The 17,041-nt window shown below is 35.4% G+C and overlaps 1 protein-coding gene across 3 annotated transcripts in view; it reads left to right on the forward strand.

The window, feature by feature from the left end:
- Nucleotides 1–17,041, forward strand: part of USP47 (ubiquitin specific peptidase 47) — a 120,103-nt gene that overhangs the window by 56,422 nt on the left and 46,640 nt on the right. For all 3 annotated transcript variants that reach the window (XM_058545988.1, XM_058545989.1, XM_058545990.1), the window contains 4 exons: nt 2,485–2,581; nt 6,795–6,940; nt 7,758–7,837; nt 9,968–10,117. In XM_058545988.1, coding sequence (XP_058401971.1) covers nt 2,485–2,581; nt 6,795–6,940; nt 7,758–7,837; nt 9,968–10,117 — 473 coding nt within the window. The remainder of the gene's footprint in view (nt 1–2,484; nt 2,582–6,794; nt 6,941–7,757; nt 7,838–9,967; nt 10,118–17,041) is intronic.

The following is a 17,041-nucleotide window of genomic DNA, read 5'->3' on the forward strand; positions in this document are numbered from 1 at the left end:
ATTACGCACATTCTTGTACATAAGTTTTTATTTTCATCTCTGGTTATTTCCTTAGGGTAAGTTCCCAGAAATTGAATTACTAAGTTGAAATTTATTTCAAAAAAATTTTAGAGGCCTTTGATATATATTGCCCTATAATCATAGTCTTCATTCCCAATTATTCCTCATAGCCTCTACTCTACTCCTTTTCTCTACCTATACATTTTCCTCCGGTGTCCTTGTGTACTGCCTTTCTGAATTAAAATAGTCTATAAGCATCCAAAGGAGTTGTGGTTCAAAACTTTTTGTTAGTGACTATTGAATTTGCATTTTCCTTAAGAAATTTTTGTAAACCTTGGCACTGTGTACAAAATGTTTTCATTGGAAAAGGCTGTCATGATTTCAACTCAGGGCTCTGGGAACACATTTCTCCATAATGCAATGGGTTTGGGGACTTAACACATTCTTTCCTGTCTTCCTTGCCTAGCAAGTCCCTCTGGTAGCCAGCCACTGTTGATAGGAGATAGTTGGGGTGGGGGGTGTGAATTTTGAGGAATATGGAGTGGATTTAAATATGGTGCTAAATCAAGTACAAAAGACCATAAGTTTCTATATGATTTTATTGCTAATGGCAGAATAAAGAGCGATGGCAAAAATGAATTACTGTTACTTCCTCCTTCCCTTAAACCCCCTCCCCCGACCACCTTTATTTTTTAAGCCAGGAAAGGGAAACAAGGTCACAAATAAATGATACATGATTGATCTATAGATTCACAAAGGACAATAGTAGTGTTCATTTACCTTTTAAGGCTACAGGTACAGTGGTTGTCATTGACCATTGAGGAGTTGGGGGAAAAAGATGGAAAGGAACGTCAATCCCAGGCAGCCTCAGCTGAGAAGAAGGTGCAGAACAGCCTGCTCTCCTTGCCAAAGTGCTGTTGTTTGTGGGGAAGAGTCTGTTTATATTAACTAAGAATGAAATAATGCTTTTCATTATTAATAATCAGGCCGGATACCATACAGATGTGAGTTACTTTTAAGTCATATGCACTTCCCCCTCATGTGCACCTGCTGCTCTGCTAAGTAATAGAAGGGAGAGAGAAATCAGATTCAACCCCTGCCCTCACAGTCTGATGGGGAGGTGTGTACGTAGATAGGTAATAACAGAACAGTGAGAGAAAGGCTCCAGTAAGGATGAAGGACAGGGTGCTAGGAGAACACCCTGGTTGAGGGTGGTTAGGAATTGAAGCAGATTATAATTATATAACAATGTAGAGTAAAGTATGTAAACACAGTGTTCCTCAAATAAAGATGAAATCAAACCTTGTCCTTAGTCCAAAGTGAAAGGTGGGTAGCTACTTGTTCTCTTAGAATTGTGCAGGTGCAGATAGTATGGAATCTATTCCTCTTTTTTAAAACTGACCAAGGTTCACCAAGCATATTTGTTGGTCCTTTCATCACCTTCTTTGGCAATATAGTTATCCACAGAGCCTACCATTTCTCAAGACATTTATGATAATTGTTGCAAAATTGAAAAAGTATTTTGAAAAGCTTCAGGGAACACTTTTGGCATCTATTGAGAAAAAATTTAAGTTTTTTTGAGACAACCAAGCAATTCAGTATCAAGTGGGAGTAAGTAAGTTTAATTTCTAAGCAAGGAGTTTACCATATTTTGCTCAAATAATGACATAACTAAAATGATGAGACTGATTTTTTTGTATATGTGTATCCAATAAACTGGGCCTGAAGTCTACTTGAAAAGAGAAGTTCCAAAAATGTTCTCAACAGTGGTAGCCATATCCAGTTAGATACATAAAGCTAAGTACTTTTAATCATTCACTTGAATTCTAAGTTCATATAAGTTTCTCTTTCTTTCCCTCTCCTCCTCCCTCCCTCTGTTCTTCCCTACTCCTATCTCTGGCTCCTCTTCTTACTTTATAGTCACTCTTTGCATAGCATGCTGATCTATGGAATCTCATACTTTATAGGCTTGTTCAAATAGAGGAGGTCACTCTGAGGTTTCATATGAATTTATCTTATGTGGTTAATTTTTGGTAGAAATTGGTTTGTAGGGCCTGATGGCAAGGATAACTGGTTCAGTTCAGTCTTCCTATGTTGGGTGTATATGATAGTTAAAGTGAAATATTTTTATACTTTTCCATTTTAATACACAACTTTTAGATTTGGGGAACAAAGATTGTTTTTATGTCAATTAAACATTCCTCTTAAAATTTTATTAAATGCTATATAATATCCATGTCTGTATATAACATATAACATACATATAACATATAACAAGATACCCTTTTTCTGAGAAACAAGGTTTACATAGTTCACACATTAGAAAAGGGGTCTTTTTAGATGCTACTGCAAAAATTGAAATAATTTTCAAATGAGTAACCTTAACCTCTCAATTTTTACTGTGTATTAAATTTTTATTGTTTTCTTTTTGTTATTTTTTAATGTAAATGCTGATTTATGTATATTTGTGTTTTCTTTTTAAAGGATATGTGGGATTAGTAAACCAAGCAATGACTTGCTATTTGAATAGCCTTTTGCAAACACTTTTTATGACTCCTGAATTTAGGAATGCATTATATAAGTGAGTATTGAAAAACTTCTATAAATAAAACTGATTTAAGAATGAAAATATAGTTTTTAACTAGTAAAATCTAATTTACCTTCTTGCAGTTATTTGTAAAGTTTGGGGCATTTCTCACTTCATAAGACACATCTTGAATAGTACATCAGAAAATGATTTTATGAGAGATTGGCATATGAAAAATTTGTGGGGAGAGAGAATCACAAGTGCATAAGACAGCAAAGGATAAAATTGATAAGATTTACATTTGGGATATGTTGCTGTATTTAAGCTCCCCTCGCTTATAGCTTTAACTTGGTTATAAAGAAATATCTGCTTTTTGAGATAATCTGAATATGTAAACCATATTCTCCCTTCCCTCCACTTCTCAATTTAAGAAACAAACTTGTCTTTTTAAACTTGCAAGTTTTGTGTCTAATTAATATATAATGCAACTGTTCTGTGTTGTGTGTGTGTGTGTGTGTATGTTTCTAAAAGACTGTATATACATCAGATAATACTTAAAAATGTTCTATGACAGAAGTCCATATTTAAACAAACCCTAAAGTCAAACATTTATTTTTATATCCTATTATAATACATTTAATGCACCCTTGCTTTGTATATTTTCTTTAAGGGATACATAACTTTTATTGTTTTTAAGAACAAATAAACAGGTTTTTTTCCTTTTTTGGGTTACTTTTGAGTATTGTCTTTGAAATTGCTGTAAATATGAATTAAACATACTTTGGGAACTTTAATATTGGTTGAGTTGCTTGAACACTATATTGATTATACTATATTATATTAACATGACATTCATTTGTAAGCTCATCATCTGAATTTACTTGTACAAGTTGATGTGTTTTTCATTCAGCAAGTGTTTGTTACCCAGTAGTTTTTATATGCTAGACACTCAGTGGATAGACATGGAGTTAGAACTAAGGTCTTTGTTCCTGAGTAATTTACAGATCTCTCCACAATAGCAATATCTGTATGTATGAAATAGTTTAAAAAACATTTAAGGACAGCTAAATGCCATGAGAGTTTAGAGAGAAGGGAGATTAACGAAACTTGGAGAAGTGGCTTAGCGTGGAATGTGGAACTTCAGGTAGGTCATGAAGCTAGGTATGATATGGCCATGTTGAGGAAAAAGAGAGAGCAATGCAGACTGGAGGACTTGCAAGAGCAAAAGTGAGTAATAATAAGTGCTACCTAAATATTAATTATTATTAGTTTGCATCAGATACTGTTCTGAGCACTTCACATACAGACTCATTTAAATCTTACGGTAACTATGAATTATGCAATGTTATTATCCACGTTTTACAAAGGAAGTTAAGTACTTTGCCAGAGGCCACAATGCTAGAAGTGGCACACCCAGTAGATGCCAGAATGCATTACACTATTCTGCCTGTATTGTAGCTGATGCCAACAAATATAATATGTCACAGGGGCCTCCAAGACATCAGCCTAACTAGAGTTTTTGTCAGAGTACTGGAAGATGAGGTTAATAGATGGAGTCTGAAGCCTGCCCTTAAAACTAGAACTAACTGAATAGCCCAGGGTGATGTGTTTGCTTTGGTGAGTAGTACATAGGAATGGGGATCCCAGGAGCTTGATTAACCATGAGTTCTGATACCCTGAAAGTGGTCTGTAAATGTATAGCACTGTGGAGAAGAGTAAGAGCATAGCCAGGGCTATTCATTCAACAGATATATACTGGATACTTACCATGTGCTAAACACTCTTTCAGCCACAGAGATTACATTGATGAAGAAGACAAAGTCTCTCCTTTAGACCTTCCATTGGTCAGCCTATATAAATGAGCTCATTTCACACAGTCATGTGTTCCATGAAGAAAATAAGGCAGACCAGTGTGGAAAGTAACTGTCAGGAGGTGTCAGTAACTGTCAGGGAGTCAGGGAGGGCCTCTCTGAGAAACTACCATGTGAATAGACTTCACAGGAGCCAGTCCTGTGACAATCTGGGGGAAGAGCATTCAAGGTGGAAGAAACCACAGTGCAAAGGAATGTCTTCAAGGAACAAAAGAAATCCGTTGTGACTCAAGCCCAGTGAGTGAGGAGGGGGAGTAAGATAAGACTTAAGGTTAAAGAGGAAGGCCAAATACCTTGGGGATTGTGAGAGTTGCAGGGGGGGAAACAAAGCTTGAGAGCCTAATCATGTTTCATAATGTAGAACTAAGGAAGGTTTGGTTCCTTAAAATGGCTGGACCTCGCTGGACTACAGGCAGGGTTGCACTAGCATGAAAGGATAGGGTTCTGTTTGTTTATTTTCTTCACTTGTTATATGATAGCCAACAGAGAGCATCTACCCTTTTAGATGTAGAGGCACATAAGTGATGTGTTAAATACGTTGTTTTAGGAAAGTTTATATATCGCAGCCTGCAGGATCAATTTGAAAGCTAGGGAACCCTGGAGGGATCTTGTTAAACCAGGCATGGATGGATGAGGGTCAGAATGAAGACGGTGGCAGTGCTTACTGATATTCCAGATTGAAAACTGGTACAACTTAGTGACAGATTTTATTTAGGAGGAAAGGAAAGGGAAGAATCAAATATGGCACCAAAGTTTCCAACTTAGGTGATGGAGTAACCTCAAGTACCAGTAAGATTTAAAACCTTTTAAGGTATTTCTACCAAGATTAAAGGACAGGTGAGAATTCAGTTTTATATTACAGTAATTCCTCCCCACTAGTGAATTTCCCTTGCAAGAAATTTACACATTCTTTGTTTTAACTTCACTGTTCATTTATAGCTGCTGGGAGAAATTTAGATCCTATGATGTCAATTATAAGTTCCTTCTGTTGAGGAAAAGAAGGATAAAGGAGGGCTAGGGATTGAATGTAGAAGAGTGACGGGTTAAAGCAGACGTCAGATCATGAGTAGAGGTGTTTGCAGGGGAACTTTGAGAAGAAAAACTTGAATTGTGTTCCGCTGACATCTGCAAGGCAGAAGGGAGCGCTGGTGTGGAAAACAGGGACAGGATCACAGAGTGGCGACTTCTAAGCCCTAAAATGAGAAAAATATTCAACACTTTAACAGAAGGCCATGCCAAAAGAAGAAAAAAAAGCCTTTTAGTAAATTTGTAAACTGCAGCAGAGGAAAATTAAAGCGCCAGCCTCCTTTTGAAACTAAAAAGCTTCTAGTGAGGAAGTGGAAAGTAATAATCTTATTGCTAACTTAAGATATAGAGAATCATTAATATTACCCTTATTTAATATTTTGCCTTTGGCATTTTCTTTTGTTGAATATAAAATTATTTTAAGGAATTTTGTGAGTGCATTATCAACTTTAGTCCCCCAATCTTATTTGTTCCTAAGGAATTTGCTTGTTAGTTATGAATTTGCTTGTTATTGAGACAGTCCCTGTAGTTCGGCTAGACTGATGTTTATCATAAGTTTGTGAGGGTAAAAATCTTATCTAGATTATTTTATTTACTTATATTCCTTTTTAAAACTTTTTATTATGGAAAATTTCAAACATTAAAAAATAGTGAAATAGTGTAATGAAGCCCTCCCTTATCCGTCACTCAGCTTTGAATATTATCAACTCGTGATCAATCTTTTTTATCTATAACCCTGCACTGTTTGGAAGCACACCCCAAACATATTATCTGTGAATTATATCCCAAGTCAGTGCTAAGATTTCCCTGATTACTTTGTAATTTTTTTAAACACTGTTCAAAGCAGGATCCAAACAAGATCCATGCATTAAAATTGATTGATAAGGCTCTTAATCTATTTAATCTTTTTTTAATCCCCTTCCATCTTTTTTGGCCCTTGCAATTTACTCCTTGAAAATATATATATTGAAAACTGATGTCATTTGTCCTGTAGTCTTCCACAGTTTGGATTTTGGTGGTTGAATGCCATGGTGTCATTTGATATTGTTCTGTTCCCTGTATTTTTTGTGAATTAACAATTAGGACAAGAGTCTTGATCAGACTGAAGTTTGATGATTACTTTTAAATGTGTTTTGCCTTTCATTCATGTTGCCCTCTTATGCCTTTTCTTTGTTAAAGTCTAAATTTCTTCTGAATTTATCAATTAGACAAAGACTAATGTCTCATTAGATATTACTAGCTTCAGTTAATATCCAAACTCTGTATAGCCCCCAGAGTTAAGGTCTTATGTTATTATGATGTTAATATTAATTATGCTTTAAAAAATAAAAATATTTTATAAGTAATTTTCAAACATTTCATTTCAATAGGTGGGAATTTGAAGAATCTGAAGAAGATCCAGTGACAAGTATCCCATACCAACTTCAAAGGCTTTTTGTTTTGTTACAAACCAGCAAAAAGAGAGCAATTGAAACTACAGATGTTACAAGGAGCTTTGGATGGGATAGTAGCGAGGGTACTAATTCTCTTGTGATGATAAGTATTTCTGATATTCAGAGGAATTCTGGGAGACAGTATTATAAACAAATAACACATAGTAAAAGCTTCATTAGCTTTACCTTAAACTTTTTCTTTGCTTTTTGCTAGGATTTAAAAATAACTTATTTTTAAAATTTAAGCTCCGAGGGGTAAATTTTTGATGAATTAAAATGTTCTTGTAGGGGCCGGCCCGGTGGCACAAGCGGTTAAGTGCGCGCGCTCCGCTGCAGCGGCCCGGGGTTCGCCGGTTCGGATCCCGGGTGCGCATTGACACACCGCTTGGTAAGCCATGCTGTGGCGACATCCCATATAAAGTGGAGGAGGATGGGCACGGATGTTAGCCCAGAGCCAGTCTTCCTCAGCAAAAAAAAAGAGGAGGATTGGCAGATGTTAGCACAGGGCTGATCTTCCTCACCAAAAAAAAAAAAAAGTTCTTGTAAAATAAGTTTGGTTAAACTCTGTTTTTATATACTTAAACTAAAATTTTTAAAAATTTGTTGTCTTAGATTTTTCTTAACATATTTCTTAACTCTACAGTGAAAAAGCCCCACAAAAATAGAAAATATTGTGGCACCATAAAGCATATGTTATTTATAAAATGCTGAGATCTCTTGATTCTTTTTCTCATGATTGCCTTTTCATGACTATAATGTATATTTTGTGTTCTTTTTAAGTTGAGCATTATTTTGTGTAGACTTTTCCATGTTTCTGACAAATCTGCTTTTAAACAACAAATGAATATTTCATTACATTACATTTATTGCTATTTTTAATTAAATTTTATCTTAAAATAGCTTGGCAGCAGCATGATGTACAAGAACTGTGCAGAGTCATGTTTGATGCTTTGGAGCAGAAATGGAAACAAACAGAACAGGTAATTCATCCCTCTCAAGTTGAGGGGAGTGTTTTCTAATAAATCATTCATTACCTTAAAGTGACTTTTATTCTATTGGAATGTTTTAAAACTTGGGCATTAGTCCGGTTGGTAAAGTACTGAATGAGGAATTGAAAGTACTAGGTTCTCACTTGGCCATTAATTGAGTCATCAAGATGCTCGTTAAACCACCCTAGACCTCAGGTTCCTCATCTTTAAAATAAGGAAGTTAGGCCTTATTATCTAGATAATCTCTTTTTAGATAAAAACTATATAATTTATATGTATACATATATGTGTGTTTGTGTGTACATATATATATATATGTTTTGGGAATGATTTTTGAACAGTATTTTCAGATATTTGCTAAGTAAATTATATGTTTTATAATCTGTAGCACATTATAAAGTATATTTATCAAGCTTTACCTTCGTTTTGACCAATGAGGTATAGTCATATGTTTTTGACATTTAGGATCCTTGTTAATCTGACCCTATTCTTCTTCTCCAATGGAAAGAGGAACAGGTTAGAAGTGGGGAGAACACTAGCTATATCATTGGGATGAGGAGTAAGGAGGAACTGGATGGGACTCAGGACTCAGTCAGAGGAGGGTTTATACTGGGTGTAGTGATAGAGGAGCATAGGGATAGTATAGGGGAAGAATCTGGAACATAGCTTGGAGAGTCTGCTCTCTGATTAGAACTATTATGATGGCTTGGACCAGTTTTTCAAACTGTAGATTGTGATCCATTCGTGGGTTATGAAATCAGTTTAGTGAATCTACACCAGCATTTTTAAAAAATGGAATAGAATAGAAAAGTGTAAGAGAGAATCACATAAGAAAGGGTAAGTATTGTTTTATGCAACTTTTGTTACAGTTATATGTACTGGGTTGCCATGTAAATTATTTTCTTACTGTGCGTTGCTGTCAAAACTGTTTGAAAAGCAGGGGAGTGAACCACTTAGAAATCCTCTCCCAGGTGCAGAAGACATAATCAGATATGACTGGGGCAAGTGAATGAAGAAGCCTTCATGAAGTAAACAATTTTAGAGTAGACATGATGGTGGATCCTAGTTTGAAGGCTTATAAGTCCTAGACATTTGAAGAGATGTAAATTTATGAAAGAGGTAAACTGTAATATGCTTTCCTTCTTGTCTACTCTTACTTAAGAGAGATTGAAAAAATTTTTTTAAGTTCATTTAGTGAACCAGTTTCCCTACGTAGTCTTATGGAATTGTATTTTAGTAACTTTATGTAGATGGTATTAGGGGCTGTTTCCTCTTTGTAGGGTCTGAAGTTACCCTTCCCCTTGTTACATCCCTCTGTGGGTCAACGCTTCCATTAAGATCAGCCAGGGAATTCCTACTGAGTTCCCAAGTTTTGGTACAAGAATCTCGAGGCAAGACATATATGTGGAGGGTTCCTCCTTAGGGAGTTATCTGCCTTCTTTGGGCTAGAAGAGCCCCACTTGGCTAAGTTTGGGGACTAGGTGAGAGATCATTTTTTTGATGAGGATATTTTGAGGAAGATGGAGTTTAAGATGTTTTTTTTTTATTTCTATACATGTTTAAAAAATTACAGTATGGTATTTCTCCTTAAATTGTTTTATGTGTATTACTGAAAGTTAAAAAGTTTTATTTGCACCTTGAGCTAGAAGATATGATTTTAGAAATCAGAATATATTATTTTGAGAGTGATGATTTACATATGTAAAGCTATAAAAACAGCCAGTTGTTGAGCTGTGTAATTATCAGCATGCCTAAAGTGATACATTAGGCTGTATTCTCATCTTAATGAAAAGATAATATGAGGTTTAATAGTATAATAAATGATTTCAACAAAACGTTTTAAGAGAGAGGTTTTTAGTAATATGAGAATTGAAATAAAGTTTTGCACATTGATTCTTAAATTAATGTTAATCTAATTTTGTTGATTTCTAGTTGATTGTTGTCGAGCCTTGATCTTTTAATAGAATTTTAGATAAATCTTAAAGCTTTCTAAAATTTCAACAGTAAGAATAAATATCCTTTTGAAACTAATTTTTAAAAGCATGAATTATTGTGTTTTCACATATTTTAAAAAGTATTTTTAAGGAACACTTTTTAAAATGTAAATGTTCTTATTTTTAGGCTGATCTTATAAATGAACTCTATCAAGGCAAGCTGAAGGACTACGTGAGATGTCTGGAATGTGGTTATGAGGGCTGGAGAATCGACACGTATCTTGATATTCCATTGGTCATCCGACCTTATGGGTCCAGCCAAGCATTTGCTAGTGTGGTGTGTACCTTTCAGCTGACTGGTTGTGTAGCCATACACAGAATACATAATAGCACAGTGGTATAATCTATCGTAAGGTAAGTATCATCCTAGATACACCTTCTTGGGTTGTTAGTCATTCCTGCATTTAAACCAGCAAGATCTAGAAGATTTTTGACCCTTCAGTGAGTCCTAATAGTGCATGTATAAGAGAGAAAGTGAATGCACGTGTAGTGCCTCATGGCTCAGTATTGATTCTTTCTGATAGGGGACTAGATTATTTCACTTTATCTTTTTTTACCTCTAAAAGATATTTTTTATAAATGCTATTTTTGTGACCATTTTTTGCATTGGAAAGTACTTCTTGTTTTGAGGACATTGTTTTGTTCCATAGATTTTAAAAATTGGAAAAATAATCTTTGGTTTTTATGATAAACAGAGGCCACATTTTTTAAAGGAGCATCCCTGTTCTAAAATTTAATTTAAAAAACCATATATCGTATGTAAGCATAGATAATTTGAAGAATCAGAACTATATATAATTAATTTATATACTCAGTATCTAATTGGGAGATTATCTAAGATTCTGTCGTTCCACCTCTTGTTATCCATTTCTTAATTGCTTTTTGATAATTTTATTATTGCATTTTATCCTTATGTGTGTATGTTTAACTACTTATATACAAAAGGAGAGTAATGGGAGGAGTTAAGTTAATATTTAAAATTAGCGTGTTCAGAAACATTTAAACCTATTATGAACCAAGGGAAACTTTCAGAGCTAAATAAAACATCTAAAAAAGTAGAATTTCATTCATGATGTTGTTTTGGGTCTTATTTATGCTGTTAACAAGCTAATGGTGGCTCATAGCTAAAATCAGTGTTTTTAAAGCTGATCTGTACTTTATCCTCTAAAATAGTGCTACGAATATGATTTAGTCCTCTGGCCTCTAGGATGATTGATTCCTGTTGCTTTTTTTCTCCTACATTTGTATGGCTATCAGGAAATAATCTGCAAGAAGATATGGAATCAATCAGTGGAATCCAAAGTTACAGACCTTTTCTGGATAGTGGAAGATCAAGTCTCCTTTCCTCCACTATTTTTCAGTCGGCTTCCTGAATTGATTTGAAAAATTCTGTTAAATGCTTAATATTATCCTTGTTAACTCCCATTCTAGGCATATGAGCTTACCCTTGGTTTGAGTGGCTAGTTTTGTTTTTCATTTTTGTTTTGTTTTTACTTTGTTTATTTTGGCAGTTTAAAGTAGAAGTGACATACTGAAAAATCATTGAAAATTAGTTAACATCTGTTTTTCAATGACTAATTTTCTAAATCATGTTTAAATACTGGCATTTTCTTAGCAAAATATACAAAGGAAATATTTGGTAGTCCAAAGTGATAGAGAAGGGCTGGCCCCGTGGCTTAGGGGTTAAGTGCCCACGCTCTGCTGCTGGCGGCCCGGGTTCGGATCCCAGGCGTGCACCGACACACCGCTTCTCCGGCCGTGCTGAGGCCGTGTCCCACATACAGCAACTAGAAGGCTGTGCACCTATGACATACAACTATCTACTGGGGCTTTGGAGGAAAAAAATAAATAAATAAATAAATTGATTAATTAATTAAAAAATAAAGTGATAATATTTTTTCTACTTTGTTTATGAAAGTATTTTTTATGAAATATTTTTCTCTTATACATTCAGTTTAGCTTTTTTATATATTAATTGAATGTTGAGGAAGCTAGTTTTATTTGTGTTATATTACAATCTTATATTTGAGTACTCAACAAATACAATTGCTTGGCTAAATCTTTATGTCATTAATTATTTAGCTGCTGAATTGCCATCACTAAGTACATTATAGACATAGCAGTGGAGTGCTTTGGAGGATACTTTCGGAGAAGTAAAAAAGTCACATGTCTAAATGGATTTCTCCAGTGACAGTCTTCCATTGATACGCAGATGGTGGTGGTGGTAGTGGTGGTGGTGACTCAGTGGGAATTGGAAGTTACAGCTATGAAGCAGTATGTGAGCAAGTTCATAACACACATGCGCTAATAGGGCTTGCAGAAGGGAACTTCAAACTTCCTAGACTTTGCTGGAATCTCTTGAGGGAAATTACAGCAGGTGAAACTACCCAAGATAGGGGTTCTAAGGAGGATACTACCTTCAGAGAACTTTAGTTGAAGGTAAGTGGTTTCCCATTATTTTCTGAATTCAAAAGCTATAACCTACACTTCTTAATCCACAGAAATTGTCACACAGCATCTAAAATTAGTTTTATATCACTGCTTGCCATGGTGTATTTTGTAAATTCTATGTGTTTTAGAAAGAATTTGGTATAAATGTGGATTGTAAAAATCTAGTTAAAAGAAGCATTATAAAATCTTTTTCAGACTATATATAATATTTTGCCTTAATGTGAACCAAACTCTTTTTAAATTTATTTCCCACTTTATTAATGGACTCTAGTATTTTTGTCTTATTAGATATACACACACACACAAATACACATCTATACACACATCTACATACATACACACACAACATTGATGGTTATATGTTCTGTTTATTGTATGTTCTGTTCAGTGAGTCACAATGTTATAGATATATATATATATATAGTAAGGTTAATACCTGATGTTTAATTTCAGACAATTAAGTGTGAGGTTCTGTTAAAAATTTAAGTTTTTTCTTTTAACTTTTCTCTGAAACATCCAATTTCTGGAGTTGTTTTATCTCCGTTCAAATAAATTAACTTGAGAATAGTATTTAAGATTAAAATATGAATGGAATTAGCACTTAGCTAATTTATCATCGTAACATCTATAATCAATTTTTATTGTCGTTTTCACCATGATTGACAGACTGTTTTCTTAATGAATGCTAGGAATTGCCTACAATTTAAAAGAAAAGCTTTTCATCATAATATTTTTTATTGAATTATTTTTTAGTTATAACTATGATATTTATTAAATTTCTGGTCTTCATTTTACCTGGCCAAGTAGAGAATCAATATTTAAGGGCTCTTCTGCCATTCTCTCTCTCAGATTGAGTTCTGTTCAACACTAATCTTCAGTGGAATTTAAGCTTTCAGGAGAAAGCTTTGTTGATTAAATAAATTGGGGAAACTGTAACTATAATTCTCTTTGGGAAGTTCACAGTGCATATTTTATTTTAAATGCCCTGAGGATTCCTGTAGTAGAGAAATTTGTTTAACTGTGTTTAACTTAGCATTGTCTTTCTCTGTCGGACATCTGTTAATATTTCAAGGGACACTTGGATTCTGAGGAACGTATTTTGAGAAGTTCTACATTAGATTAAGGTGGTTTAAGGAATATCTCTACTTTGTTACATTAACGTTTGTATCCTTGGGATGTTGAGGGGGAATGAGAATACTGAAATATGTGTTATAATTTCCAGTTGTTTTACATATTTTGTTATTAATCCTAAAAAATTAATGTCAGCTGAAAAATTACTGTATTGGTCTTTTAAAAACTTTTCTTAATGATTTATTAGGTAATTTGAACCTTTTATTTTCACTGATTAGAGCTCTCTGTATAAAACCAATCTTTCTGAATTTCATAATTAAAGAAACCTTGAATCTGCTTATTGCCAAACACATTTGAGAATGTGTTATTATAAGGAAATAGTCCTAAATATATTCTAATGATACATAAAAATTGGGACTATAATTTTTTATGAAACCAGGAAAGCATATTTCATAAATTAGACAAAAATGATATAGCCTTATGTGCTTGACATTAACTAGGGAAATGCTTTTCTATTTAACAGTAAAATTTTAGACACTATCTTTTTATGGGTATCTTTTGTCATATAACATATTTATTTATTTATTTATTTTTGTGAGGAAGATCAGCCCTGAGCTAACATCTGCCAATCTCCTCTTTTTTTTTTTTTTTTTTTTGCCGAGGAAGACTGGCCCTAGGCTAACATCCATGCCCATCTTCCTCCACTTTATATGGGATGCCGCCACAGCATGGCTTGCTAAGTGGTGCGTCAGTGTGCGCCCGGGATCCAAACCGACGAACCCTGGGCCGCCACAGCAGAGCGCATGCACTTAATTGCTTGCGCCACCGGCCACATATATAACATATTTATTGAGTTGCCTAGTCTGTGGCAGGCACTGTTGTAGGCCATTTTCTATTAGGATACCTTTATTCTGTTATTGGGTAAGTACCTTTAAATATCTGTCTGTTATGACAAAATGTGTTCAAAAGTCTGAAATTGGATTTAGCCATATAGTTCCATATAGTGTCTTTGGAAAGATCAGATTATGTAAAAGACTTTTATTCCCCAAGTAAACATAGTTTAATGATTATTTTAAAGTTTTGAATAGAAAATTGTTAAATTCATGAGTATTTATGAAATCATAAGTGTTTCAAGTGTTTAATATACACTAGTTTATATCATAAGTCCTGCCCTGATTTAACAGGTGATTTGGACATTCTTATGTGGCTGGCTCAGCCACCTGACTCATTTGGATGGCAGAGTGGTCCAAATTTGTCCAAATATGTAAGCATCACATTAAGAAAAATCTCTTCCACAGACTCTACCCTCATTTTTCCAGGAATTTGTGTGGTTGGACATAGTGGGAACCAGTTTAAAAAGTGGGGACTTCTGCTTTCAGGAAGATGGAGTAGATGTACATTGCCCTATTCCTCTCGCTAAAACAACTGAAAATCTTGAACATTATATATAAAATAAACATAAGAAGACTCTGAAAGGTGGAGAAAAGGCATAAAGACTAGGGACCTCAGGACTCAAGGAATGACATGGGGTGAGTTCCCTGGGTTTTCTTTTTGCCTAATATATCCCAGACTTGGAGCTGAAGAAGTTGGCAGCCAGGAAACAATAACAGGCACAGACTAAAAAGCCTGCTCTCTCTAACCAAAAGACCAGGAAAGGGACAGCCTAGCAAGGCAGAAAACTTTTAGACAATAACCACTCTGCTCTAGCCAAACACCACAGACAGACTGTGGCCCCCGCTCCAACCTATGCCAGCCAAGGCTGAGTAGAGATCCTAGACTTCCACGCTCATGAAGTTGTAACAGGGTTCTCCAGCCCACCGCCAGGGTGATTTCAGAGAAGGCTGAGTGGGGAGCCAGGAGTCTTATCCCTTTTAGGCAGCAACAAACCTCCTCACCACCATTCTCCTGTTTCTCTGGTTCACTGTCGTTAGAGACCACATGGGGAGCCTGGCCTTCCACTCCTACCTGACAGTAAGGAGGTGCTCCTTTGCCTCCCCACTGGAGTGATGTCAGAGGAGGCCTTGTGGAGAGTCAGGACTTTCACCACCTCCCAGCAGTAAGGAGGCTAGCCCCCCTCTGACCTGTGGTGTCAGTGGAGGCCACAAGGGGAGCAGTAATGAGACACTCCTGCCCCTCACAGCCAGAGGCCCACTGAGCAGACAGAATCCCTACCCTTGCCCAGCAGCAATGAGGAGCCCCACCCCACCTTGGGTGTCAACAGAGGCCAAGTGAGAAACCTGGATTTGTACTTCTACCTGACTGACAGTTGTAAGGCGGGGACCTTTTCCCCAGCTGGAGCAGTGTCAAAGAAGGCAGCTAACCCAGAAGATTTAAATAGAGTCCAGAATCTCATAACATAATACCCAGATTTCAGTAAAAAAAAAGTCACTCTGCATACTAAGAACCAGGAAAATCTCACTTTGAATGAAAGAAGAGGCAATCAATAGACACAAACCCTGAGATGACAGATGTTAGAATTATCTGACAAATATTTTAAAGCAAGCATCATAGAAATACTTCAGTGAGAGATTCCAAACCCACTTGAAACAAAAGAGAAAATAGAAAGTCTCAGGGAAGAAATGGCAGATAAAAAGAAAAGTGAAATGGGAATTTTGAAATGAAAAATGCAGTAACCAAAATAAAAAACTCAATGGATAGGCTCAACAGCAGAATGGAGGAGACTGGGGAAACAATCAGTGAACTTGAGTATAGAACAATAGAAACTGCCCAATCTAAACAGCAGAGAGAAAATAGACTGGAAAACAAGTGGTCCTCAGGAACCTATCAGACTATAACAAAAAATCTAACATTTGTGTCATTGGAGTCCTGGAAGGAAAGGAAAAAGAAGGCAGGGTTGGAAAAATACTCAAAGAAATAATGGCTGAAAACTCCCCAAATTTGGCAAAAGACATAAAGCTACAGATCAGAGAAGCTGAGCAAACCCCAAACAGGATAAGCCAAAAGAACTCTACATCAAGTGCAATTATAGTCATACTTCTGAAAACTAAAGACAAAGAAAATATCTTGAAAGCAGTGAGTGAGAAAAGGTACCTTTCTTATAAGGGAAAAGCACTCTGATTTCTCATAAACAGATTTGTCATCAAACACTTTGGAGGACAGAGGGAAGTGGCACATTTTTCAGGTGTTGAAAGAAAACTGTCAACTAGAGTATTATACTCGGTGGAAATATTCTTCAGAAATGAAAGGAAAATGAAGACATTCTTGGATGAGGGAACACTAAGAGAATTTGTTACCAGCAGATATGCCTTTAAGAAATGGCTAAAGAAAGTTCTTTAAACAGAAAGGAAAAGATAAAAGGAAGGCTTCTTGGAACATTGGGAATGAAGAAAGAACATGATAAGCAAAAATCTGGTAAAAACAATAGGCTTTCCCTCTCTTCCTGAGTTTTCTAAATTATGTTTGATGGTTGAACCAAAATTATAACACTGATGCAGTTCTAAATATGTGTAGAGGAAATGTTTAAGACAATTATATTATAAATGGGAGAGGGTAAAAAGACATAAAGGGAGGTAAGGTTTCTATACCTCACTTGAACTAGTAAAAGGATGGCACCAGTAGACTGATAAGTTATGTGTATATAATATAATACCTACAGCAACCACTGAAAAAGAGATACACTCGAAAACACTAGATATAAATCAAAATAGAATTCAAAAAA

Source organism: Diceros bicornis, chromosome 7 (genome assembly GCF_020826845.1).
Source record: "Diceros bicornis minor isolate mBicDic1 chromosome 7, mDicBic1.mat.cur, whole genome shotgun sequence".
Lineage (NCBI taxonomy): Eukaryota > Metazoa > Chordata > Mammalia > Perissodactyla > Rhinocerotidae > Diceros > Diceros bicornis.